We start from the raw sequence: 26,734 nt of genomic DNA, 5'->3' as shown, positions 1-26,734 counted from the left end.
TGAGTTGTCAACAGTCTGTATGCAGAAGTAAATGGAAATATTTAACAATAAGTGCTCTTGTCAATGTTATTTAGTGTGTGTGCATACTTTTTATTTTGTGATTTAAATTATTTTATTTATTGATTTTACCTAAAAATAATTATTTTCTGATGAATATATTATATTAGCACATGAAAAAATGTACCAGTATATTAAGAAAGATATTCTCCTTTTAGGAAAGTCTAGGAACTTACTTGGTCCAATTACCATTTATATCATTTGCATTTGAATGACATAACAATAAACAATGAGATCAAATTATTTAACTCAGACATGAAAAAGCTACAAAATTCAGTGTATTTCAATTTTACTGACTTTGATTTAACTGTGTGAGGGAGTTGAAAGATTTGTGAGTGATAACCTTAAGACATTAGACTTTGAATCAAAATTTGTAAAATAAATTCAGTGGCAAAGTTTGTACAAATACCATTGATGGATATATTTACTTACAAATTTTAAATTAGCTTTCTTAAAATGCCGAGTTAATCTTTACAAAAATGTTCAATGCTTCAATTAAAAGAAAGGAAATACCAATATTTAAATGTTAGAATGTTTTTATAAAAATGTGAAATTAGGAAAAAATTACATGCAGATAAAATTTAACATATAATTATGGTATTTATTGTACATTTAATAATTTAGAATCCATTTTTTTTTACTAATTCATGTTAATATTTTTCCCAAAATGCAGTATCTTATTGTTAGCAAAGTTAATTGGCTCCAAACAGTAAAAATATTGACACTGTATGAAATACAATCTTATAAACTGTAAAGCACAGTATACATTATTAGATGTGAGGGAAAAGAACATGGGATACACAGGCGCTTACCTAAGAACCACAGGAATCACTTCCCCTAATTGAATCCCTTTTTCCCTTTCCTTTCCTCTATAAAATGAGCATATTCAGAGAAACAATTCTTTTACCTTTAACAAGTTGTGAATCTACATTTTTTTCTGAGTTTTGTCAGATTGGAATTAACTCAAGAAAAAATATATATATATATCATTTCCTTAGATACAAGGCAAAAATGTTCATCCTGTGTAGGTTTATGGAGTTCTTAATCATCCTAGAATAGTGGTTATATTCAAGAGCAAAATAAGGGCTCCTCAATTTTGATTATAACCTACTCCAGTTCAACTGCATTGCTTTGCTCAGTGAGATCACCAAGCCTCCAGAATCCCCAATCTGTAGAGTTCAACTTCAGCGTTTGTAGGAGATATGACAATAAGTAGGAGACCCAGGGACGAGAGATATGCTGTGTCAAAGGAAGAGCAAAGATCAAGGAGCAACTTGAATGAATACATTTGTCAAGAGTCAGGGAGGTAGGTGGCAAAGTTGCTTGGCTTAAAAGGTTGTTAGAGAGCAGTGAGGTAGGTAGGTAGGTAATTAGTTTCCTAGTTAGGAGTTCCTCTTCTCTTCGTTCTTAATTGATATAGTACATGGAAATTAGAGACTAAAGCTATCAATACTATTCACATGTGTTAAAAAATGTTCAGATGCCATAACCAATGTATAATAAAGACCTCTAAGCATATCAATTTGAAGTTAACTCTGTGATATGTTTTCTAGCATCAATATTGGAACAGTTATAAAGGCAACCATTTTGAAATGGTCTGGTTTAAAACAATTGTCAAGTATGCAGCCTCAAACAAAAGTTAACAGTGAAAATTAATGTGGTTTGTGGAGGTTGGTCTATAGCTTGAAGTCTGTATTTTGTGTTTCAACCAAGCATCAGTTTAGGCCAAGGATTGTGTATATAGATTTAATACGAATATTACTTTATCTGAGGAATATAGTGCATGAGTTTCTTGATTTGTAGCCTTATTTTAAACTGTAGACCCAAGGAGAATTATTTTGCAAATGTGCAATTTCAACTCTGTCCTAAAATAAATTCATATCCTACAATGGGTCCCCATAAATAACAACTTGTAGTGGCAGAATTTCTTAATTATAGTTCTCAGCATAGTTTCTTATTGTTTTCTATTTTTATATGCAATATATTTTACCTCCTCCTTTTTGTTAAACATAGAATTCTTATATTCTCTGTCAAGATGATTTCAAATTTAATAAGTACACGCTAAGGTCAAAATGTATCAAAATAATATTTGAATGTATTTTTTGCTCTTTCTCTTATAGAAAAGCATTACAAAAATTTAGAATTGTTTTTTTTTCCCTTGTGCCATAAACTTAACCACAAATTGTTCCTATGGGAATAATAGTAACATTCACCTTGAGAAACAAGAGGCAATAAAGAACAAACAAAATAACCTTCAAATTGGTACTTTGAGAAGTAATAGAAAGTAGATATTTTATACTATATTAAATAGAATGTTTTATTTAATAAAACAGTGCTCTCATGGGAAATTGTTTTTTTTTCTGAAGATCTGCAACTGTTGCAGAAATCTTTAACATTATTAAATATATGCTCTTTTCATAGTAAAACACTCCTGAGTATTGCTTCCCTGAGACAGAAGAACAAGTTGCTTTAAGATGTAAAAGGATATACTACAGTTCATTTTGCCACTCTGGTAATATAGGTGCAGGGGAAAAATGAAGAAATTGGAGCTTTGCCCTAAAAAATTCAAGCCCCATATATCTTGCGGTCATAATTTTGAAAATAAATTTAATTCTCTTCTTTACAGAGTATGCATGTAGACAAGGTTTGTAATGTAGATCACAGTGGCACAACTTTGTGGCAGCTGTGTTTAGTCTGGTTTGGAGTACTATCAAAGAATGGGTATTAGGTTTTTTTCAAATGCCTCTCCAATCCCTGAACATGTATTTCCTTTCTGATTCTATACTGTTGGAGTCACTCCAATGCCTGGAAGAAGAAAAATAAGAGACACAGTGGTAGATGTCACACCTAATACAGATTCCAGGATAAGTATTCAGGAACTTCTAAGAATAGCTCTGAAAGCTTCCATACGCCTCAAAGCTTCTGCTCCAATATTTTAAAAATTGAAACCATTGTAATAACGCAAGACATTACACTTCTTTCCCAAATGAGAGCCTACCCCTGAAAAATATGAAATATTCCTAGATCTTTCCTAAATGTCAATGCACGTAAGCCTAATAAACATAATTAGACCAAAATTTAGGCATAATATTTTGTACTTCCAAACCAAGGGTAAAATAAAATACCTTTATTCTCTCCATTCATGAAATAGTTGATAGTTATTGCCCTACTAATTTACTATGAGAAATTTAGAACTTGAAATTTCAATAGCAACTATATGTAACAATAGATGTATCTTTCTTATTCTAAATGTCACAGTAGATGCAGTAGATTATTTAATATTGTGCAGTTGTGGATAAAGTACTATGTTTACCTTTTATCTTTCACTTTTCATGTTTACTCACTAAGTAACTTCCACTTTGTCAGTTATACATTTAATCAACACAAATTATTCACAAAAAAGAGTATTCTTTCCGACATTTTTATAATTTCTAGAAAAGCCAGAGTTCTGCTTTTTGGATGAAGACAGTGGAATCTGTCGAGGTTATATGACTAGGTATTTTTATAGCAATGACACAAAGCAGTGTGAACGTTTCAAGTACGGTGGGTGCCTTGGCAATCAAAACAACTTTGAATCACTTGAGGAATGCAAGAACACCTGTGAAGATGCAGGTAAGTTTACTTCCCATCTTGTTTTACTTCATTTAGAGTCATTCCTTTAAAAATAAGGCATCTTAGAAGATGTTCAGCTTTACTCAGTTTTTGTTCCAGCCATGCAAATGAAGATACATTTGCATCCACTAAATCTGCTAAAAATTAGTCACTATGTTAACTTAAAAAAAAGAGGGCACTTGGGTGGCTCAGTCAGTTGAGCATCCAACTCTTGACTTCAGCTCAGGTCGTGATCCTAGGGTCATGGTCTCATGGTCATAATCTCAAGACCCACGTCAGGCTCTGCTCTGACAGTGCGGAGACTGCTCAAGATTCTCTCTCTCCTCTCTCTCCCTCTCCCCTTCACTAAAATAAAATAAATAATTTTGTAAAGCAATAGAAAGTTAAGAAATGTATAGTGGAAATTATTTCCATAGATTTTTTTTAAATTACATTACTTAATTTTCTTTCCTGAGAATATTGTAGTACAATGTAGGCATAAGAATCAGGCTGCTGAAATCCCTTAGATTTATAACAATTTGAGAGCAAGTAGTACTTTGCAACCTACCACAGAAAATCAATCATCTTTTTTCTAACCATAACATTTATTAAAGGATTGCCTTAAACTTTAACTGTTAACTGTTTTGGCCAAGAACTACAAAGTTGCTCACAGAAATATTATCTTTTTAACTGTATATATAACTGTATATTAACTATATATGTGAGTATAGTAAATATTTGCTGTTAACTAATTTAACATAGCAATGTGAAAAAATTTTCAGAAGTCTACTCTTAACACAACCACTATGCTTTGCTTTACATGTACAATTATGAACTTATCACACTGCTGTGTTTTAATTGGCTGTATTTTTTTCCCAGTGAATGATAACCAGCTGGATATGATTGTGAATAATACATTACTGTCTGAGACTACGGAGAGTATATTACCACTTTATTCTACAACTAATATGTTACTGCCTGAATCTGTGAATAGTACATTACCGCTTGATTCTGTGAATAATGACTCCTTCACTCCCCAGCCTACCAACGTCCCTAGCTTTTTTGGTAAGAATCTTTTTAAAATTGCTACCAGAAAAATATTATGGTAGAAATAGAAGTGGAATGTATATTAGAACTTTGCTTTTTCAAACAATGTAGTTCTTGTTATCAGGTGTTTGCTCACAGGACAGATTAGGAATTTGTTGAGTAACCATCCCCAAAGGTTAGGTCACTCAAAAAGGAATTTTCTTTTGGATTTCTGCAAAATTCTTTTCTGGGCTATGCCTGGGCTATTTAGGGCTATCCTGAAGATACTTTTCAGCATATTTATCAAATTTAAACAAACATTAAGGAAATATACCAACAAAACTGCAGAGCTGGAAAAAATAGTAAAATATTGGAAAACATAACCAGAAACCACAAATATCTGGGCAGTTAAAAATCATCTAGAAAGCTGAAAGTTAACAGGATAAAGATAAGGTCCTACCTAAATTTTAAAAGTCACATGTGCTCATTCAAGAATTGGAGATTTTGCTTAGAAGCAGTCCATGTGAAAGTTTTAAACGTAAAGTTGACAAGAGTTGGAAGAGTTATGTGGCTGTTAAATTTGTAGCCTTTGGGTAAAAAGAGACAGGGGCAGGGGTTCTCCACCCCAGCCATGTATCAGAATCAGATGGTATTCAGAATCAGACAGTCTCTGAGCAGGTCTTTGCAACAAACAAACAAACGAGCAAGCACATGGCAAACAAAATGTCTGCCCAGATGGATTTAAAGCACTGCAAATGTTAACTATCCCTCATCTAGAAGGTGGGATATACATACCGAGTTTAGTCCCACGCTGACCTGATCACGTCTGTGGGATTTGCTTCAGCCCTGAATGCCATACCTTAGAAGTCACAAAGAGAACCGGAAACATGTTTACAGAACGACTGGGAAGTATAAGGAGATGTGAGAGCTAAAGAGGGAACATCATATAGGCTCTATCATGTGAAAGAAAAATTAGGTTCTCTACATCCCTAAACCTCTGTCCTCTCCATTTTAATCCGCTCCTCCCCACATCCTTACCCTTCCTTATTTCCCTCAAGCCAGCCTAAGGATCAGGATTAATTTGTGAAGTCTAAAGTAATGTCTCTTTCTGTAAAGTATTTATTTTTTAATGTGAGGTCTTAAAAAATGAATGGGTAGTTTAGGGATTAAATTCCCTAAATTGTAGGCATTCAAATTCTAATAGCACTTGAGATGTCATTAAAGGACATATAACATTTCAGAGGGAGTTTGAAAACATAGTATATTCAAATGCCTTCAGGTCCTTAGATTAGATTCTATAAATAGAGCAATGAACTCAGTGCCAGATGAATTTGAGTCTCATTTTTAAACAATACTTTGTAATCATGGTAAGAATAAATGTCTTTCTAGTTCTGATTTTTTATCTGTAAACTTAAGTAATTTCATTGCATTGTTTGTGTTCTTGCAGCCCTGTGTCTTTCAGTGACATTTTGTTTAATCCAGTTAAGAGTCACATATTGAAAAAGCATGCTAAATCCTATGGTGTGAAAGATGTGGAAGTTTAGAATAACAAACTTAATGGGCTTAAAGATACATGTGATACAATATATCTGCTAATAAAATAAATGCATGAAATCAATTTTCAATATGTTTCAATATTTTTTGTTTGGATTACTTCACTAATTCAAATAAAGGTCTTCATTCATTTGTCATTATAGTCAATGGAGTAAGTCAGGAGATGTTTGCGCCTTAAAGTTTTATGAAATATAAAAATGATTTTTGGCAGGTACTTTACCAATATAGAAAGGAAGAGACAGGCACCTGAGTGACTCAGTCAGTTAAGCGTCCAGACTCTTGATCTCAGCTCAGGTCATGATCTTGAGGTTCGTGAATTTGAGCCCTCCATCGGGCCCTGTGCTAATGGTGCAGAGTCTGCTTGGGATTCTGTCTCTCCCTCTCCCTCTCTCTCTGCCCCTCCCCTGCTTGTGCTCCCTCCCTCAAAATAAATAAACTCAGAAGAAATGTCTTAATAAAAATTTAAAAAAAAGAAAGGAAGAGATAAAATACATGTGAGAAAGTGAGTTTTCAATACTGTCTGATAAGTGTCCTGAGTTTTTATGTAGCTGCACAATAAAAAGTATACCAAATTAATGGTTATAATGATAAATTCTTAACTAAGGAAACAGTAAAAATTCACAACATGAACTTAAAAGAAAACATTAAGAGGATTTTTATTTAACACAAGAGACGTTTAATTCTTTTATAGTAACTGCATTTAAAATTAGGGAAAATCTGCCTCCTTTCTTTTTGTCTAGAGAATTTTATTTTTTATTGTATTTGTTTGCTTCAAAATCTAAATTCCTCTAGCCAGTTTGACTGTTTTTCCTTTTTTTTTTTTTTCTAGGAGTATTTATTTCTCATTCTTTTGTTTTTCTAACATTCCTAAGTCAAAACATGAAATAATGTTGCAGGAACTACTATGGGAAGTTTGATACCAAGAGTGGCTTAATGTGTAAAGGGTGACAGTGAAGCTCCACCTTAACTATTTTTAAGATCTTCATGATCCCTCGCCCACCCCATCCAAGTACAGGTCGGAATGCAGCCATCCCTCCTCAATGCGACCTGGATGATCCTTTCTCCATCTCATCCAAGTAGCGGAATGCAGGAAGGCAACTGTGCCCCCATGTTTCCTATACCTAGATTATCTCTCTCCTATTCCACCAAAGGTTTTTGCTGAGGTCTATGAAGACACTCTTCATATTCCAGCTCTAAAATAGCTACCTCTACCAAAGTTTGCAATTATATTAAGATATTTTATTACAATTTAAGAAAATATGGTTCCATGGTTTTTTTTTTTCATTTTCTTTTTAACATTTATTCATTTTTGAGAGACAAAGACAGAGCATGAGTGGGGGAGGGGCAGAGAGAGAGGGAGACACAGAATCCGAAACAGGCCCCAGGCTGTGAACTGTCAGCACAGAGCCCGATGCCGGGTGCGAACTCACGGATGTGAGATCATGACACGTGAGCCGAAGTTGGCAGCTTAACTAAGCCACCCAAGCCCCGCTATGGTTCCATGTTTATGTAAGACCTTGTTATTCTAGGTTTTAGCAAATGTGTAAGCTTCTCTGTATTAGTTTCTTTTGAAAAGATGTAAATCTTTTTTTATTTTGATTCAGTGATAGGAACAATATCATACCCCACAACACAAATAGGATAGTATTCATTTAAAATTCTTTCCGTTAAATAACAGTCCTTAGGTAGGATATTTGAATATTCCCAAAACACGCTAGATTATGTTGTTGTTATTAAGTAGAATATTTTTAAATATAATTTTAAAGTTTCTCTTCATGATGATAATAGGAAACATTTTGAAAGTTTTGCATGCTTTTACTAGAAAACGGTTTGGTGATTTTTTAAATTGCTATTTATTCTTAACTACATATTGCACATAATCTTGTGAATTTTTTTTTCTAGTGAACCATCTTGACTGAAGATATCTGAATGCTTACCAAGCATTCTCCCACTACATGTGTGAGAGAAATAATTCTAAAACAATCTCTGTAAACATGTGCAGTTCTGTGCATAATTTTCAGAATGAAAAACTACCACAATTAGTTTTCTTTGACTTTTCCCTTGTGACTGGCACTATATTATAGTAGATAAAAGACTCCGAGCCTGAAGAGTTGGGCTCAAATCCCAGGTCTTTCACTTACTAGCTGTGCAACCTTGAGATACTTCATAACCTCTCTGAACCTTTTTTCCCAGTGTAAAATGAGGATGATAATATAGTACCCACCTTACAGGTTTTGTTGTCAAGTGAAATCAGTCGATATACATAGCTCACTTAGCATAGTGCCTGATACCTATTCCATGCTATATAAATATTACTCATTATTATTATTTATGGGATTCATAGAAATACACTGACAGTGCAGAGCCTGCTTGGGATTCTCTCTCTCTCTCTCTCTCTCTCTCTAAATAAACTTTTAAAAAAGTTATTTATTTTCTTAGTTCTCTTTACTTCTGTATGTCAGCTCTTAATAGCTGCCTTGGGACTACATCAGTTATATGATACTTGGGAAAAAAATCTTCAGATAGACTTCAAAAGCCCACTGGCAACTCACTCTGATATTTGGAAAATCATTTGGGTACCTGAGACTCACTTTCTCTTGCCTGACTGTATTCAGCATATGCCCTATTGGCCAGATTCTACATACATGTGGAAAAAAAAACAGGGAGAAAAAAAACATAAACATAAAACAAACATATACAGACACACGTAGACATACACATACATCTGACAGAGAAAAGAAACACCTATATATTTGACCTAGTCCCTCATTGCTTCATTGGCCTTTTGGAAGCGATGTTGTATAAACTGCCTGAATGAAAGTCAGACACCATTACTTTTAATTTATAGATTTGCAAGACAACGTTGTCTTCTATTTGGCCTCTTGTTGAAGATGTGCTTATACATGGCAACCATGGAAACTTTTTGGAAAGAAACCATCCCCCATAATCTAAAGAGTTAAACATGCAGCTACATACCACAGTTAATCACCAGCACTGTCAACAACTGTGAAAAACCCCACTTCATCAAAAACCCACTGAAATAGCCCCCAAAAAGTGTCTTGTTTTTCACAATGTGCTCTCAGACCAAGAAGCACAGAAACTTCCCTCATAATCTAAAGATGCCTGCATGGTGAATCTGATGCCTCATACCCTGATTTTCTGATAAGGTGACTTTCTAAAAATAGATAGCTTGTGGAAGGGATCCATAAGACCTTCTATTTCCTGCCGGTAGAGCTGGTGAAAAACAAAAATGTGGCACTTCATCTCTGCCAAGACTGCTTCATCCAAATACAGTCACCCTAGGTGACCACTGACTACTTTCGCTAATCCTTTTCTTCCTGGACCATCTCTGGTTTTAACAAGGATAAATTTTCTGCCCCAGTCATGAGATTCCTCCAGAGAAGTGTTTCTAAAACTTGAATACACAGGTACTTTTAAAGAAAAAAACCATAGACTTCTAATTATTTTTAAACCAAATTATATTGTATGACATTAATTTTGTATGGACAAGTAAAATAGTAGGAATAAACTAGTTATGCATGTGACGATTATACAACCATAAATCAAAACTTATTCACAAATTAATACAAGCTACAAACAAATTAATGATGGCACTTTAAAAATATTTTTAATATTTATTTATTTGTTTGAGAGAGAGAAGGAAAGAGACAGTGTTAGAGAGAGAAAGAACAGGAGCAGGGGAGAGGCAGAGAGAGCAAGAGACACAGAATCAGAAGCAGGCTCCAGTCTCTGATCTGTTAGCACAGAGCCTGATATGGGGCTCAAACCCATGAACTGGGAGATGATGACCTGAGCCAAAGTCAAAAGCTCAACCAACTGAGCCATCCAAGCACCCCATGGCACTTTTTAATTGAAATTGGGGGCACCTGGGTGGCTCAGTCAGTTAAGCGGCCAACTTCTGGTCAGGTTGTGATCTCCTGGTTCATGAGTTTGAGCCCTTTATCAGGCTCTGTGCTGACAACTCAGAGTCTGGAGCCTGTTTCAGATTCTGTGTCTCCCTCTTTCTCTGCCCCTCCTCCTCTCACATTCTCTCTCTCTCTCTCTCAAAAATAAACAAACATTAAAAAAAAAAAGTTGACATACAGTATTATGTTAGTTTCAGGAGTACATTTATGGTGATTTGACATTTATGTTCACTATAAAATGATCACATAAATGTGGTTACCATCTGTCATCATACAAAGTAATTACAATATTATTGATTATACTCTCTCTGTTGTACTTTATACCCCCGTGACTTATTTTATAACTGGCACTTTGTGCCTCTTAATCACCTTTACATATTTTGTCTATTCCTCTACCCCCTTGCCTTCTTACAACCACGAGTTTATTCTCTCTGTTTATAAGTTTTGTTTTTTATATTCCAGTATAAGGAATGGTAATGGAACTTGTCTTTCTCTGACTTATCTTATTTGGCATAATACCCTCTATGGCTGACCATGATCTCACAAATTGCAAGTTCTCTTTCTTTCTCTCTTTCTTTCTTTCTTTCTTTCTTTCTTTCTTTCTTTCTTTCTTTCTTTTTATGGCTGAGTGATATTCCATTGGGGGTATGTATATGTATGCATATACCACATCTTTATCCATTCATTTATTGATGGATATTTGGGGTGCTTCCCTATCTTGGCTATTGTAAATAACACTGCAGTGAACATAGGGGTGAATATATCTTTTTAAATTAGTGTTTGCCTTCTTTGGATACTCAGTAGTGAAATTATTGGATCATAAGGTATTTCTAATTTTTTAAGAAGCCTCCATATAGTTTTCCATAGCTGCATAGAAATATACTTCCATCAATAGCACACAAGGGTTCCTTTTCCTCCACATTCTTGCCAATGTTTGTTATTTCTTGTCTTTTTGATACTATTCTGACAGGTCTAAGGTGACAACTTGTTTTGATTTGCACTTCCTTGATGATTAGTAATGTTGAGCTTCTTTTCATGCACAGTAAAACCTTGGTTTGAGCATAATTTGTTCAGGAAACATGCTGTGTTTGAAATTGTTCATAATGAAACTTAGGAGAAAAGGTAATTTCACTAAACTTACCATTTGGTTTTGTCTTGGATTACCTAATACAGATAGTAGAACCTTGGTTTGCAAGCATAATTCATTCCAAAAACATGCTTGTAATCAAGGCACTTGTATATCAAAGTGAATTTCCCCATAAGAAATAATGGATTCATTGCACAACCCAAAGATATTCACATAGAAATGATTACAATGCTGTAATATAATACAAAATAATAAAGAAAATATAAAATATAAAGAAACATAAAGAAATTAACCTGCACCTCCCTTTGAAAGGCTTCGTGGCTGGTATTAGGGAGACAAGAGAGAGGAGGGTTATTGTGTAGGATGACTTTCATGATCACTAACGGGATCCCTGCTATCTCTTGGCTCAATGGAATCTTTCTGCATGGGGGCCTTTGTATATGCTCTCACAAATGTTGACTACAGGCCAGTATTAATAAACTCTTATCATTTACTGCTTTTAATGTAACTGGCAATAAAGCAGCAGAGGAAAAGGGTCTATATCTGTAAGCAGCCTGACCTAGAATGAGGCAAACCATTCCTAAGTTTACCTTTGTATGGAAAAGTGAAGGACTGTCCACAGGTGCTTTGAAGTGACAAAAAATACACTAGTGCCAGTTGTGGGCACCTTCCAACATTCTGAAAAATCCCTGATTTCTGCCAAACACTGTGGCCTGAGACCCAGCATCCGAGCACGGGAGACAATCACCCACAATCCCGCAGCAAGAGGAAGAGAGGGAGAGAGAGAGAGAAGAACCATTGGCTCAGTTGTGATCATGTGATGTTCAGCATCACATACTACTCATATTGCAAGACACCACTCATTTATCAAGTTAAAATTTATTAGAAATGTTTGTTCATCTTGTGGAACACTCACAGAACAAGTTATCCACAATCCAAGGTTTTACTGTATTTTGTCGCCATTTGTATGTCTTCTTTAGAAAAATGTCTATTCAGGTCATCTGCTTACTTTTAAATTGTTGTCGTTTTAGTGTTGAATTGTACAAGTTCTTTGTGTATTTTGTGTATGAACACTTTTCAGATACATCATTTGCAAGGAGCTTCTCAGTCTTAGAAGGTTGCCTTTTAGTTTTGTTGATCGTTTCCTTTGCTGTGCAAACAAGCTTTTTATCTTGATGTAGTCCAACCTGTTTATTTTTGCTTTTGTTGCCTTTGCCTGAGGAGACAAACTCCTAAAATATTGGTAAGACCAATGTTCAAGAGTTTATTGCCTATGTTTTCTTTCAGGAGTTTATTTATAGTTTCAGGTCTTAACATTCAGGTCTTTAATCCATTTTATTTTTGAACATGGTAAAGAAAGTGGTCCAGCTTTATTCTTTTGCATGTAGCTGACCAGTTTTCCCAAAACCACTTATTGGAAAGACTTGTTTTTTGTCCACTATGTATTCTTCCCTCCTTTGTCATAGATTAATTGACCATATGAGTTTGGGTTTATTTCTGGGCATTTTTGTTCCATTGATCTGTGTGTCTGATTTTTGGTGGCACATGTTTTTTGTTAAAAGGGGAAAAAATCCCCATTATCATATGAATTTGGTATATATTGCTATAGAGCAGGTTAGGAATGAGGAATAGGTTAGAAAATCTTGTGCTACTCTATGTTGTAATTCTCTGACGGCCCTTCTTCTCTTTGAATAATGACCAATCTTTGCAAGAATAAGTTTGAGAAGCATTATTATAAAATCTATTAATTAGGAAAATCCCAACTCCATCTTTTCCAGGGACACAGTGGAATATGGTTTCTAGTCTTCCATCAGATCTTAATGCTATTAAGTGGATAGCTGACTGGTTAATGCAAATATGATCACAGAATACATAAAAGCCTGGAACTCTGGTCTGTTATTTCTAGAATCAGTCCAGGGTGAATATGCAAATTCAATAATTCTTGTCTTTAAATACTTGATGTCTTTGATTACTGCTTGGCTCAGCACTGTTACTCTCAAGATTTGTTTCCATTGTCTTCATTTGATGACCTATCTTTTCCCTATTCAAACTTGATACACTCCAACTCTACGCATGTAACTTGGGGTAAGAAATATAGAAGACATTCTGAACCTGAGCTTCACAGGAGAGAATTTGCAAATTGGATATAAAAAGGAAGTTGTGACAGCTTTCTTTTTCTAATAACTATTAAAATATCTTTACTTATTGTTATCTTCTAGTTAGTTTTCAGAGAACATATCATAGTGGTTAAGAGCACTGGGTTTGGGGCAAAAAGATGTGGATTTAAATTCTAATTCTATTTGCCAACTCTTTTTTGTGGCCTTGAAAAAAAATTATACAACTCTTGGCCTCAGCTTCCTCATTTGTTATATGTAGAGAGCATATCTCACAAAATTTTGTGATCATTATGATGACATATATAAAATTCTTAGCCCCAGGTTTAACATGCAATAAGGTGTCAAAAGTATTAGTATTTGAAGTTTTTGATGATGATTATCTGGTGTTGGTGAACGTTTATAACAGGAAAAAATAATCAGGGGTATTACTTGTATATATTTTATTAGTAATAGTTTTTTAATATAACTAAAGCCTGTAACCTTGATCTGAAGTATCTTCATTCAGTATACTTAATACTATTACCTGAAATAAAATAAAGCACTTCTAAAATTCAAACATAATTATAAAACACCAATACATAGTTAGTGTCTTTGGATCATATTTCTAATCAGAGGACTTGCAAATCTGTGTTTCCAACTTTCTCTTATGACCTGAGGTTCAGATCCATTATACTTAATGTCGGTTCAGTTCAACAAATACCTCCTATATGATGGGAATTGTCACGGGAACTGGAAGTCTTTTGATAATAAAAAGGAAAGGTGGTTTTAGTGCTTCATAGGCTTGCCTTTGAAATGGGGGAAAGGCATAGATACAAAGATGACTTCACTGCCTGCACTATATGTTAAGACACAGAGCTGCACAAGTGTTATGGGAAGACAGGGTCACAATATTGTACTTCCACTGCAGGGTATCACAATTAAAATTTTGTCTTTTTAAAGCCTGGGTTCTATCTTCTATCTAATATCTTGGATTTATTTGTGTAGATGCTGGCTAATGCATGGGCATAGTTCACAATTCTCCCTTTATTCAGGGATTTTTCTAAGTAAAGCTACAATGAAAGAAAGCCATGATAAAATTATAAATTATAGGGGTACCTGGGTGGCTCAGTTGGTTAAGTGTCCTGCTCTAGGTTTCAGCTCAGGTCATGATCTCATGGTTCGTGGGAAGGAGCCCAGTGTCAGGCTCTGAACTGACAGTGCGGAGCCTGCTTGGGATCTCTGTCATCCTCTCTCTGTCCCTCCCCTGCTTGTGTGTTCTCTCTCTTTCTCAATATAAATAAATAAATATTAAAAACTAAAAAACAAATTCTAAAGCTTATAACTATATTTCATACTATATTTTAAAATATTCCATCTTCTAGGTCAATCAGTCTAGAAATACTAGAATTATCTTCTCTCTAGCTCTCTTCCTGCCCACAGTCAATGTGGTAATTAATTTTATCTATCTCCAATGTACCTACTTCAGTTAGGGTCATCTCATATTCTCCTTTATTGCAAGTCTCCTGTAGAATTTAGCCTACATATGCCTGGTTGAGCTTGCTTCATGTATCAAGAAAGAGCAGAATTGTCTTTTTGATCCTTCGATACTTTTGGCTGTTCATTAATGTCTATGTCATAAAATCCAAGTCTATAAGTAGTCAAAAACCTTCTTAATTTGGTCTAAATCTACTCTTCCAGCCCTGCATCCCACTATACTCTCCATGTACTCTGTTCTTCAGATAGCCTGGAGATTTCAAAGTACCCCAAACAAACCAGGAATATCCTGACTTTTGTGCTTTCCTTCACCTACTTCCCCTGTATCTCTTCCCCTTGTTGAAATTACACTCTTCCTTAAATGCCAATCAAGAAACTAAATAAGCATTAATTTTCACCTTTCACTAAAATCTTGTAGGTTGTTCAATTTTGCAGATTTCATGAGGAAAAACTTTTCTAAATATAAGACATAATTATCTCAGGATAAATTATACTCGGAACGGTTTCATAATTTGTAATTTTACCATGGCTTGCTTTCTTTATGGTTTTATTTAGAAAAATCCCTGGATGATGATAACTTTGTAAACTCTTTCTATTGGGTTAGGCCATACCTAGGCCAAGAAATCCAACCAATAAATAGCTATACAACTTCTCTTCTTCTTTTTTAATCTGTGGAGGCTTCCGTATCAGGGCAAGGTATCTTACTGTCTGTTCCTCCATGACCTTTCAATTTGAAATGCTTTTTACATTTCACTTTCAGCTACATTACTGTACACATAGGCCAAAAACAAAACAAACAAACAAAAAACCCAAAACCCCAAAACCAAAAATCAAAAATCCAAATCAAAACAAAACTCCACAGTACTCATTTTCCCATTCCCTGCTGTCTTTTCTTTTCTATATAGAATGTCAGTTTCTGCCCATTTAACACCAATTCTCCCTTGTTAGTGAATGGACTTTTCCTGTAGTACAGATTTACTCTCTATAAGTAGCAAATTGACAGATGGCAGGTTTACTCTCCATTTCTAACCACAGATTCCAATATCCAGCCTTTTCCTTATGGCCCCAGGACTCTGGGATCTAAAAATATTTTTATTATCTAATAATATTTCTAACATTATATATGTTATTTTGTAATGTGAACATTATAATGGCAGACAACTTGAAAAAATAGAAAAGAAAAAGGAAAATCAACCATATTTGCATTTCACAGAGGCAATCGTGGCCAAACATTCTAGCATATTTCCTTCTAATATTTCTTTGCTATTTTTGATTCCTACCACACCATGAAGTAAATAAAATACAAGACTGAAAGTAGCTTCTGGAGAATCCCTAACAGCATAGAGGAAGCTCGGCATTGTGGAGCTATAACCTGGAGAACAGCTAAGCTTCCTACCTATGAAAACCATCTCTACAGTAATCAGCTACTTTTGTGGGTATGAGGAGAGAATAAAAGTGAATATAAATAAATGCACTGGAGGGGCTCAGTCAGTTGGGCATCTGACTGTGTCTCAGGTCATGATCTCACGTCTCGTGAGTTCGAACCCCGCATTGGGCTCTGTGCTGACAGCTCGGAGCCTGAAGCCTGTTTTAGATTCTGTCTGTCGCTCTCTCCCCTTCCCCTGCTTGCATCCTGTCTCTTTCTCTCTACCCAAAATAAATAAACATTAAAATAAATAAATACATACATACATATATACATATATACATACATACATACATACATACATACACTTCAGTAAGGTCCACATTAAGTAATTGTTTAGGCAATTTAAAACATCATTGTGTCAGTATATATTTATATAAACTTTCAGCAGAAAATTCAGCAGCATCTACCCAATTATAAATTGAATATAGCTTTTACACAATTCTAATTTTAGAAATGTCTCTAGAAATATCTGAACCAGTGTATAGATGCTCATGAGCCATTATCTGGAATTGAAAAAAAAAAATCATCTATATACACATGAGTAATGGATTGACTAAGTATACTATTGTCGATTCAAGAAATGAAATACTGTACATATTAAAAATGATATATATGAATATGGAAACATTCACAAAATATTATCAAGTATAAAAAGATACACAGTACTATATGCTCATACAGTATATGTTTACCTATGCAAACAATTTGCAGGAAGATATCCACCAAAACACTGAGGGTGGTTATGGGACAAGGGTCAAATTATAGAGAACTTTTGTTTTCTATTTGTTATACTTTTGTATTAATTCAGTGTTTTACAATGATAAACTGTAATTAGAAAGTTAAAATAGTTTTCTCTACTAGAAAATCATGGGAAAAAAAGAATATGTCATTCAAAGGAAAAAGGTTTATTATTCAATTCCCTAAAATGATCTCAGAAGACAAAAAATTTCCCAGCAAGTCATGGGGTGGTTCATAAATCCTAAATTGGTTGGTAAAATAAAAGCCTAAATATTAGGTATGTAAAGTGGGAGCAGAAAGACACCATAGTAAATATCCAAAGTGACTATAAAATTTAAGGTTTACAGTCTTAAGTTTCAGAGAAAATTTACATAAGCCATTTAAATATATAACTGATTTTTGGAGTACCACCTTACAGTTTAGCAGTCATACTAGATCATGGCAGTTCCTGGCAGAATAGAAGTGGATCCTGAATTCTGAAATCTATCATAGACCCTCTAAATGGAAGCTATTCAACTTGTTGCTAATGGCAAGATCAAGACAGAATGCATTTGGTTATAAAATTCCCTTTGGAAAATGAACAGAAGTCAGGTTAGTGTCCTTTTATTCTTGCTTAAATATCTGAATAATTATAACCTAGATCAAAACAATTACATTATGCAACTACTTCAAAACCTTTATATTTTCTTTCATTGTAGATATCAAAGTCTGGATTTTGAGTAGGTGAGTGCTTATGTTTATCTAGAATAAATATGTCAATTGAAAACAGTCAAGCTTATCTCCTCATGAGGTACAAGAAATTTCAATTTCCTCACTTTTGAAGATTGAGCCAGATGGTAATCAAGGACTCAAAAAATCTTGGAGCTAAAATGTCCTTGAGAAACCATCTATTTCATATTTTAATTATATTGTTGTCTGTGCTAAAGTAATCCAATGATACTCTCAACTTCTTAGAGTTAAAATGATTTTAGGAGAAATGAATTCGTTTACATAGAAGGTAGAATTCATGTTCTGAAGGTAATAGCCTTACAAAGACTCCCCATCTGATAATTATTGTATTAAAAACTTTTAAAAGTTAACTATTTATAATACAACATTCTTAGTAACTAATTTCAAATTTTAACCTATCAAAATACTTGTATTTTTAGAATTAGGAATTGTGATATTTATCTGGGTCGAAGGTGAGTTGTATTTGATAATCTGTGTAGGTAGTGATTAAAGTCAGGACAAACAAATTGAGATAGATGGACAACAGTAACTGGGTCAGTCACGGATAGATGCTTTTTAAGCAGGAGCCAGTGTCTGATAAGAGGGACAATTCAAGTCCATATGCCAATTCCCAGGAGGTCAGAGAGCAGCAAGCCAGACACACTCTGGTTCTGATGTCAGAGTTTCAGATAGAGGCAATCTGATGCTTGAGACAAATTAACTTGTAGTGAAACTCTCTGATGGCATCTGTGCTGGTCAACTATAAAACCCCTGCCTTCTTCTTGCCCTGTCCCATATTATAGGAAACCCTTTCCCTTGGCTTTGGAGTAGATTTGGTGAATGGCAGACATTGTTGGAAGACTTGGTGCCCAAAGAAAGACAAAAGCTAGGGTACCTCTCCCCACCAAACTTGTATCCTCCATGGCTTCAGATCCCCCTGCAGAGGCTTGTTATTGTTCTAGCTTTCACCTGGTGTTCTAGGCTCTTGGCCTAGGATAACAGAGGCTCCTCCTTTGTTACCTTTAGTCTGGGGATTGTAGCCTGAGATGTACTAGTCTATTTTGCTCTTACTTTGAAGTAGCCTTAATTTTGTGGGGCCAGGTTTACTACAGGTTAAGGAAAAAGAGGGATGGGATTGCTTCATGTTTTCAGAAAATTCTGTCTTGGGGGTGCCTGGCTGGCTCAGTTGGTAGAGCATACAACTCTCGATCTCCAGGTTCTAAGTTCGAGCCCCACGTTGGGTATAAAGAATAAAAAATAAAATGTTAAAAAAAAAAAGAAAAAAATTATCTCTCTTGGGATAAGGAACTTTAGGTGGAATCTTGCTATTCAGACATAATAATTAACATTTGTAAAGAAGAAGTGTACAACTTACAGGTACATCTATGTATATTATCTTCAACTTACTGTGGGCTAATAAATCTTGTGTACAAAGTGCTAAAGTGAAACTGATGTATAAAACTTATCATCATACTCACACACCGGCTATGAAGCATCTATGGGTGCTTGTTGAGAAAAAAAAAATAGCCATTTTTCTCTATTTCTCAAATCAGGCTGATTGCTTGTGGAGTATTTCTTTTGTATCTGAATACAGGTGATAACTTGAAAGTTTGTGGAGACAGAAGTGGTAGCAACTGGTAACCTCCTCATATTCCAGACTCTGGGTTAATGAGAATCCAGAGCATATACATTGGGCAAGTTTGCACAATAGTAGGGCTCAATTACAGTGTATCTCTACTATACTGTTAGAAAATTTCTCTCACGGAAACCAATATTGGAGGCAGGAGACTTCAACATTGGAAGTTAAGCATATATTTTCACCAAATAACATCTTAATTTATATCTATGATGGCAATAATCATGCGCTATACTATAGCCCCCAAATAGGAATACATAAAAAAGAATTTAGACTACATGACTTTGTTTTAGTTTTATAGATCTAAGATGTTCTTTTAAAATCAGTATTTGTAGACCTAGGCAAAGACAGTATTCTTTATGTGATTACAGTTTTTGAATTTTGACAGAATTATCATCTTTCTAAAATGTCTTATATATTCTTTCTATGGTCATACCATTCCATTTATTTTCCAGAATTTCTCTATTAAATAAGCCATTATATCAAGACACTCTAATCTTTATTTAAATTATCAAGAAGGCAGGAGGTAAATCCAGATCCTTATTTTTTTCATGTCTAATTAGGATTATACTACTGTTCATTACTTTAGATTAGATCTCATGTTTCCTTCAAATTGTTTCATTTTATTTCTTTTATAGTCTTTTCATTTAGGGTTTCCTTGCCATCAAACCACTTACAGCTTTCTGTACAACCTCTTTGCCTTCATTGGCTGGATTCCGCAAAGTTCTATTTTCTGCCAATTTTGCACATTTAGCATATCCTCTCTATTTTCTGTACCACATCTCACTATTTGGCAAAGCCAGTACAGTTTTCTTTTATTGATTCCTCACCATCTACCACCTTGCCTGCAGTATTGGCTCACTAAGATCAAGCAGTTGAAATCTGCTGTTAAGAGTATCAGCTTCCCCTCACTGATAAGAATTCCCAAAAGAGCTAAAAGCTACCATTGAACTAAAACTATTTCTCTGCTTTGCCTTAAGAAAATGAGTGATCCATGGGGCTCCTAGGTGGTTCAGGTGGTTGAGTGTCTGACTTGGGCTAAGGTCATGATCTTGCCAACTGTGTTCGGGGCGGGGTGGTGGTGGGAGCCACATAAGGTTCTCTATCAGCCCAGAACCTGCTTTGGATCCTATGTCCCCATCTCTGTCCCTCTGCCCCTCCTCCATTCACACTTTCTCTCTCAAAAATAAACATTAAAAGAAGAAGAAGAAGAAGAAGAAGAAGAAGAAGAAGAAGAAGAAGAAGAAGAGGAGGAGGAGGAGGAGGGAAATGAGTGATCCTTTTACTACCCTAGTTGTATTTTCTTTCTTCTGTTTTTAAAGTGGTTAGTCCCACTGACACATCAGTGTGTCTGTCTGGCTTCAACCAAGTGTTTTATCTTACCTGCTTCAGCAATATCCCTTCCTTTGCAAAAACATCTAACTCATCTAGAACTGATTTTTCCATTCACAAGAAAACTTTCTTACTAAATCAAACCATCTCTTCAGGGCTCCTTCTCTGAAGCTTGAAATTAGAATTTGCTATACCTGAATTCCTGTGCTTTAAATTGTGATTACGTTACATCATTTAGAACTTTAGTCAAGAAAACACTCTTCCTCAGCTTCAATTCTTGCATCATGCAGCAAATAAAGATGTGCTACATCAAATAAGGATTTTGCACCGCCCCCAAAGTTGAACATTCATGAACAAAAATGATATATAAACATTGATTGTTTTTTTCAAATGAATTTGAAATTAACAAATTTTTGTAAGTTAATTTTTTGAATAGTAGTTTCTCTTATTAGGACAACTAGTTTTTTTCATTTTAAAGAGTCACCATACCACTTCCCTTTAACAAATATATCTACTTTTTTATTTATTTGCGATAGATCTTACTGTAGTGTACACATGGCGATTAGTAAAGCATTTTCCTCAAATTGAAATACATGGATTTCAGAGAGTACTACCTTTATTCATTCAGATTACTGTTTTATATAAACATGCCACAAGACCGATCTATAAACAATAAATATTAAAGTCTCAGATTAACTATCATATGTGATTTACCGTGTTTTCTTGATGTTCTTAGAATTTTACGGTCCTTCCTGGTGTCTGACCCCAGCAGACAGAGGATTGTGTCAAGCCAATGTGAGCCGATTCTACTATAATTCAGTTATTGGGAAATGCCGCCCATTTAAATACAGTGGATGTGGAGGGAATGAAAATAATTTTACTTCTAAAAATGCATGTCTTAGGACTTGTAAAAAAGGTACAGAAAACATTCTTCCCCTTCAGTAGTACTTAGGATAACAATTTTCATGAAATTGTGAACAAATTTTAATCTAAGAAAATATTATGAAGTTAGTTCTATTTATAATAAAAAATTATTATAATTAAGCTAATATATGTCCCCCTTTTAATTATTACATCTAGATGATAGTTCTGGAGATGTCAACTACAATTTCTCTTAATGTGTCTTCACAAAAAATATTCAGTTTTAAACAAAACATTTTATTCTTTTAATATTTATATACTAAGCTTTCATTTAAAATGATTATACCAAAATATTTGTAAGCTATCTTATAATGCACATTTTAATGTGGTTACTAATTTTCTTCTGAATATAAAAATGATGCATGTTTACTGAATATCAATATATAAATAAAAATCACATATAATTCCACCAACCATATACAGCCACATGTTCACTTTAATAAAACAAGCATGAATTTCTAACTGAAGATGAATAAAAATCAATAACATTCTTATCCATTTTTGCTAATTCTTATATATGCAAAATGACTTCCTTAGAATTAGGTTGTTCTACACAAAGACAGACAAATTAGAGGCTTTTAAGCCAGTTTTTGTTTTAAATATTAAAGGATAATTTGAGAAAATTTTAGATAAAATGTTTTATTATATTACTTTAATATGCATAATAAATTTGTTTCTCTTCCTTTTGTAGGCTTCATCCAAAGAACATCAAAAGGAGGATTAATTAAAACTAAAAGAAAAAGAAAGAAGCAGACAGTGAAAATAGGATACGAAAAAATTTTTGTTAAAAAAATATAAATTTGGGGGCACCTGAGTGGCTCAGTCTGTTAAGCGTCTGATTCTTGCTCTTGGCTAGGTCATGATTTCATGGTTGGGGAGATTGAGCCCCACCTTGGGCTCTGTGGGTCAGGTTCTGTGCTGACAGCATGGAGCCTGCTTGGGATTTTCTCTGCCCTCCCCCACTCACATACTCTCTTTTTCTCTAAATAAATAAATAAACAAAATAAATAAATAAATAAATAAATCTTACATTGTTACATTAGTTCTAAATATTTTGGATGAAACTTTTCACTATAATTTTTATTTTTTTTCCTGAAATCCTTTTAATGAATATTTCCATCAATTTTCTATGTACAAGTTAACTGCTATTAATACATTTTTATCAGAATTCATTTCTTAATCTAGTCAAATTGCTTACTCAAGGACAATGATTTATTAACTGACTACTGTGAATTTACCTATTCTCTCAATTCCTTTATATTTTTCATTAACTACAAGCTATCATTTACTGGCCACATCAAGACAGTCCATTTTTCCATTTGGTGATTCTCTGTTTGATAATATGTTTTCATTTATTTGTTTTGATCATGTGTATGATTATCTTTATAGTCTATGCCCAAATTGATAAATGCAGATATTAAGGATCAAGCACTTTTTGGATTTCACATCAAACATGGTGACAAGCATTTGCTTCTATAAGGATCGCTCAACTGTGCGAAAGCTGGTAATAATACAATTCTATTATGTGCTTCCCTCCATAGACATAATTTTTCTTTCTTATAAACCAGTACCTCAATCAATCTTGAGCCATACCATTATCTGAACAAAGAGAGTCAACTCTATCATGTGCCTGCCTGATTTTGATTGATCTATTTTGTGTATGTATGTGTGCTTATGACTAACTATATTAGTAAAAATGGTTGAATAGTGTTATGTTAAGTACAGATCATGGTAAGAAGAAACTTGGTGGAAAGGAAAGTTTTTAATGGCAATCAAAAGTGAATTGTGTTTATATACTTCCTAATTTTATTGTTTAACAAAATTTTCTCTTACCCCAAATAGCAAGAATACTGAATCCTACTGAAACTTATTCATTTATCATTAAGCTTTGCATGCAATGCAACCAATAAGTAAGTCATGGGGGAAGTAAGCTTCAGGGGGAAGAAAAAGTCATGTTATTTATGTAGAAAAGGAAGGTCTACTACTGAAAAGTCTATCAGCAAGGAAGATTCCACTAGAAAAATCTATGTACTATTCACTCTCAGGGTTTTAAATAATCTCTCCGTGGAGTTAGTTCACTTTATCCAGATCCTTTTCTGCTGATCTATGTGCAGTCTGGCATCTCAACAGACTCCTAGACATTTCAGTTCCTATAATATTCACGTCAAACTTTGCATTTAAATTTGAACTTGTCATCTAGAAACAACTAATCACTTCATCCGCTAAGTTTAGCTTTATGATTTCTCTCTAGCAATAGTATTATAATTCTCTGTTCCTAGGACTTGGAAGTTTGACCCCAGTTTTGACTTCTTTTTTCTCATGTACATATCTGATCAGTCTCTAAACACTAGTGCTTCCTTTTTCATAAAGTTCATCCAACTTCAGGGTTTTTGCCCCTACTGCATTCTTCACATCAGTATTGATTTAATTCCTAAGAATTAATTCCTTAGAGCATATTTCTCCACCACTCAAAATCCATCAAGGACTCACTAGTTGGTACTTAACCCCACCCCATCCCCCACAATTTTATTTTGTTCTATATATATTACACTACTGCCCTCTTTCATGACTATTTCAATTTAATTAAGGGTATATACTGTTCACTAAATACTCTTTATTTAGTCAGCTTATTCATGCTGATTTCCTACTTAAAAATATTATCTTTTCCAGACTATCCATGTGAAGTCAGGGTTCAGCTGATGTGAGCTATAAAATTACTGTTTTGTGGCTGAATATGAAGTCCTAAGATACAATTACAAATTACTTTCATCCTAAAGCATAAAAATTATATCATTATAAAATAGTGTCAATTTTTTTCACTTAAAAATTTTATATCTTGATTTCAAATATAATATATACATAAGTAACTGCCTTAGACTGGATCTTTGCTGTGGAATTTGAGACTTGGAAATCAAAATCCCTGTGAAATATGCTTTGTATCATTATACATGGAGAGTAATACCTTTAAATAAACAATATGGTCTCCTAAGTTAACCTATCTGCCACCAAGGACATAGAAGTAGTACATTAGTGAGTTGACGGTTTTCTCCAACAATCATTCACGGGTTCATTACTTAACCAAGAAATACTCACACTCAGATGATTTCTAATTTTTAATGCATGAGAATATTATTTTACTGTGTTTTAAATAAGAAGCTCTCTGGTTGTATTGTCTTACTTTGTGTTACATAATTAAATACATCTAACTGTGAATTTTATATAGAATTACTTTATACAGCATTTATATGTATTTACCTACTTAGTTTTCTCTCTGTTCAAAATTAATGAATCATGCTGAAAACTGCCCAAATGATTTTAGTGTTTACATTATAATAAATAAAATATTCTAAATAATGAAGCATAGCTGTTATGTTCATGAAGGTTTTTTTTCTTTCTTGTTTTAAAATTTTTTTAATGTGTATTTATTTTGGGGGAGAGACAGAGACGGAACACAAGTGGGAGAGGGGCAGAGAGAGGGAAACAATTTTGAAGCAGGCTCCAGGCTCTGAGCTGTCAGCACAGGGCCCAACATGGGATCATGACCTGAGATGAAGTCGGACTGTTAACCAACTGAGCCACCCAGACACCCCTCATGAAGGTTTTATTTTATTTTTTATTATTTTTTATTTATATTTGACAGAGAGAGCATGAATGGGGTGGGGGGGGAGGGGAGGCAGAGACAAAGGGGGTCAGAGGATGTGAACTGAGCTCTGCACTACCAGCAGCAAGCCCAGTGCAGGGCTAGAACCTACCAGCTGTGAAATCATCTTGAGCTCAAGTTGGACACTCAACCGGCTGAGCCACCCAGGTATCCCATGAAGTTTTTTTTTTTTTAATGTTTATTTTGAGAGAGAGAGAGAGAGAGAGAGCGAGCATGCAAGCATGAGATGCATGTGAGCAGAGAAGGGGCAGAGAGGGTGAGAAAGAATCTCAAATAGGCTCTTTGCTATCAGTGTAGAGCCCAACCCCAGCTTGAACCCATGACTGTTGCATCATGGACTGAGCCGAAATCAAGAATTGGATGCTCAGCCAACTGAGCCACCCAGGTGTCCCATCATGAAGTTTCTTATACCTCAGAAAAAATTTAGTGTTCTTCAGTTATTACACAGATTAAGTCCTAAGACAAAGGAAAAAATTGTTCCATAAACTCCAGTTGACTTTCACCTTCTTTAATTAGAATTTGCTAATAATCTCCTTTCAATTACAAATGTGTATTCATGTACTAGGACTTCTTATTTGTCGAACACACTAGTACACGTGCCTTAAAATCCATACTCCAACCCATATTTCTACCAATCACCTCATATAATTCTATAAATTATATATATATGTGTGTGTGTGTGTGTGTGTGTGTGTGTGTATTTAAATATATTTCATGTAACTATGTATTATATATGACTTCCAATCTTGACTATTGAAAATGTCCTGGCCCATTTCCATACCAGAAGAAAATGACATTAAAGTAACTATTTAGGAGAAATCTAGGGTTCTTTCATAAGCTGCTCCTGCTCTTATCTCATTTTTTTGAAGTTAGCATTTGAATTTAGTCTCCAACCTTTGACTTTCAGTTCTTTCTTAAGAAATTTAGCATGAACACACCTGAATTGCTTTTCCTGTATTCTGCTCTATAGAACATGAGACCTTCATCTTAGTCTCTCAGGACCAATCTCTGAACTATAGCTGGTGTCTTGGCTAGAATTATTCAGACCACTTTTTTAAGGGAGTAGTGATACATGGTAATTCATTTTACCAGAGAGACAGACAGAGAGAGAGAGAGAGAGAGAGAGAGAGAGAGATGTGTGTAAGCATTTACTCATATAATACAATAAAAAAAAGCATTATGACAGTGAGTAGGACTTCCTCATCCAAAACTTCTGACTAAAATTCTTCATCTAAAAAAATTCTGGCCCCAGCAGTCTGAAATGAAACAAGGATATATTTGATCACAAAATTGGAAAGGCTAGGGGTGTCTAGGTGGCTCAATCTGTTAAGCTTCCAATTTTGGCTCAGGTCATGATATCTTAGCTTGTGAGTTTGAGTCCCACATCGGGCTCTGTGCTGACAGCTTAGAGCCTGGAAGCCTGTTTCAGATTCTGTGTCTCCCTCTCTCTCTGCCCCTCCCCCACTCTCTCATGCACA

General features: G+C 34.5%; 1 protein-coding gene across 3 annotated transcripts in view; it reads left to right on the top strand.

Moving 5' to 3' along the window:
- Nucleotides 1-22,416, top strand: part of TFPI (tissue factor pathway inhibitor) — a 106,058-nt gene extending 83,642 nt beyond the window's left edge. For 2 of the 3 annotated variants that reach the window (XM_040475602.1, XM_040475603.1), the window contains 4 exons: nt 3,493-3,669; nt 4,528-4,713; nt 21,411-21,590; nt 22,287-22,416. In XM_040475602.1, the coding sequence (XP_040331536.1) occupies nt 3,493-3,669; nt 4,528-4,713; nt 21,411-21,590; nt 22,287-22,393 (650 nt within the window). In that variant the 3' untranslated portion in view covers nt 22,394-22,416. Of the gene's footprint in view, nt 1-3,492; nt 3,670-4,527; nt 4,714-17,696; nt 17,722-21,410; nt 21,591-22,286 lie in introns of all 3 variants that reach the window. The other variant, XR_005790421.1, reaches the window with a different exon arrangement.
- The last annotated feature ends 4,318 nt before the right edge of the window (nt 22,417-26,734 follow it).

This window comes from Herpailurus yagouaroundi, unplaced genomic scaffold (genome assembly GCF_014898765.1).
Source record: "Herpailurus yagouaroundi ecotype Mexico unplaced genomic scaffold, PumYag 140, whole genome shotgun sequence".
NCBI lineage: Eukaryota > Metazoa > Chordata > Mammalia > Carnivora > Felidae > Herpailurus > Herpailurus yagouaroundi.
The sequence above is the reverse complement of the archived record's forward strand: the minus strand, read 5'-3'. Positions and strand labels throughout refer to the sequence as shown.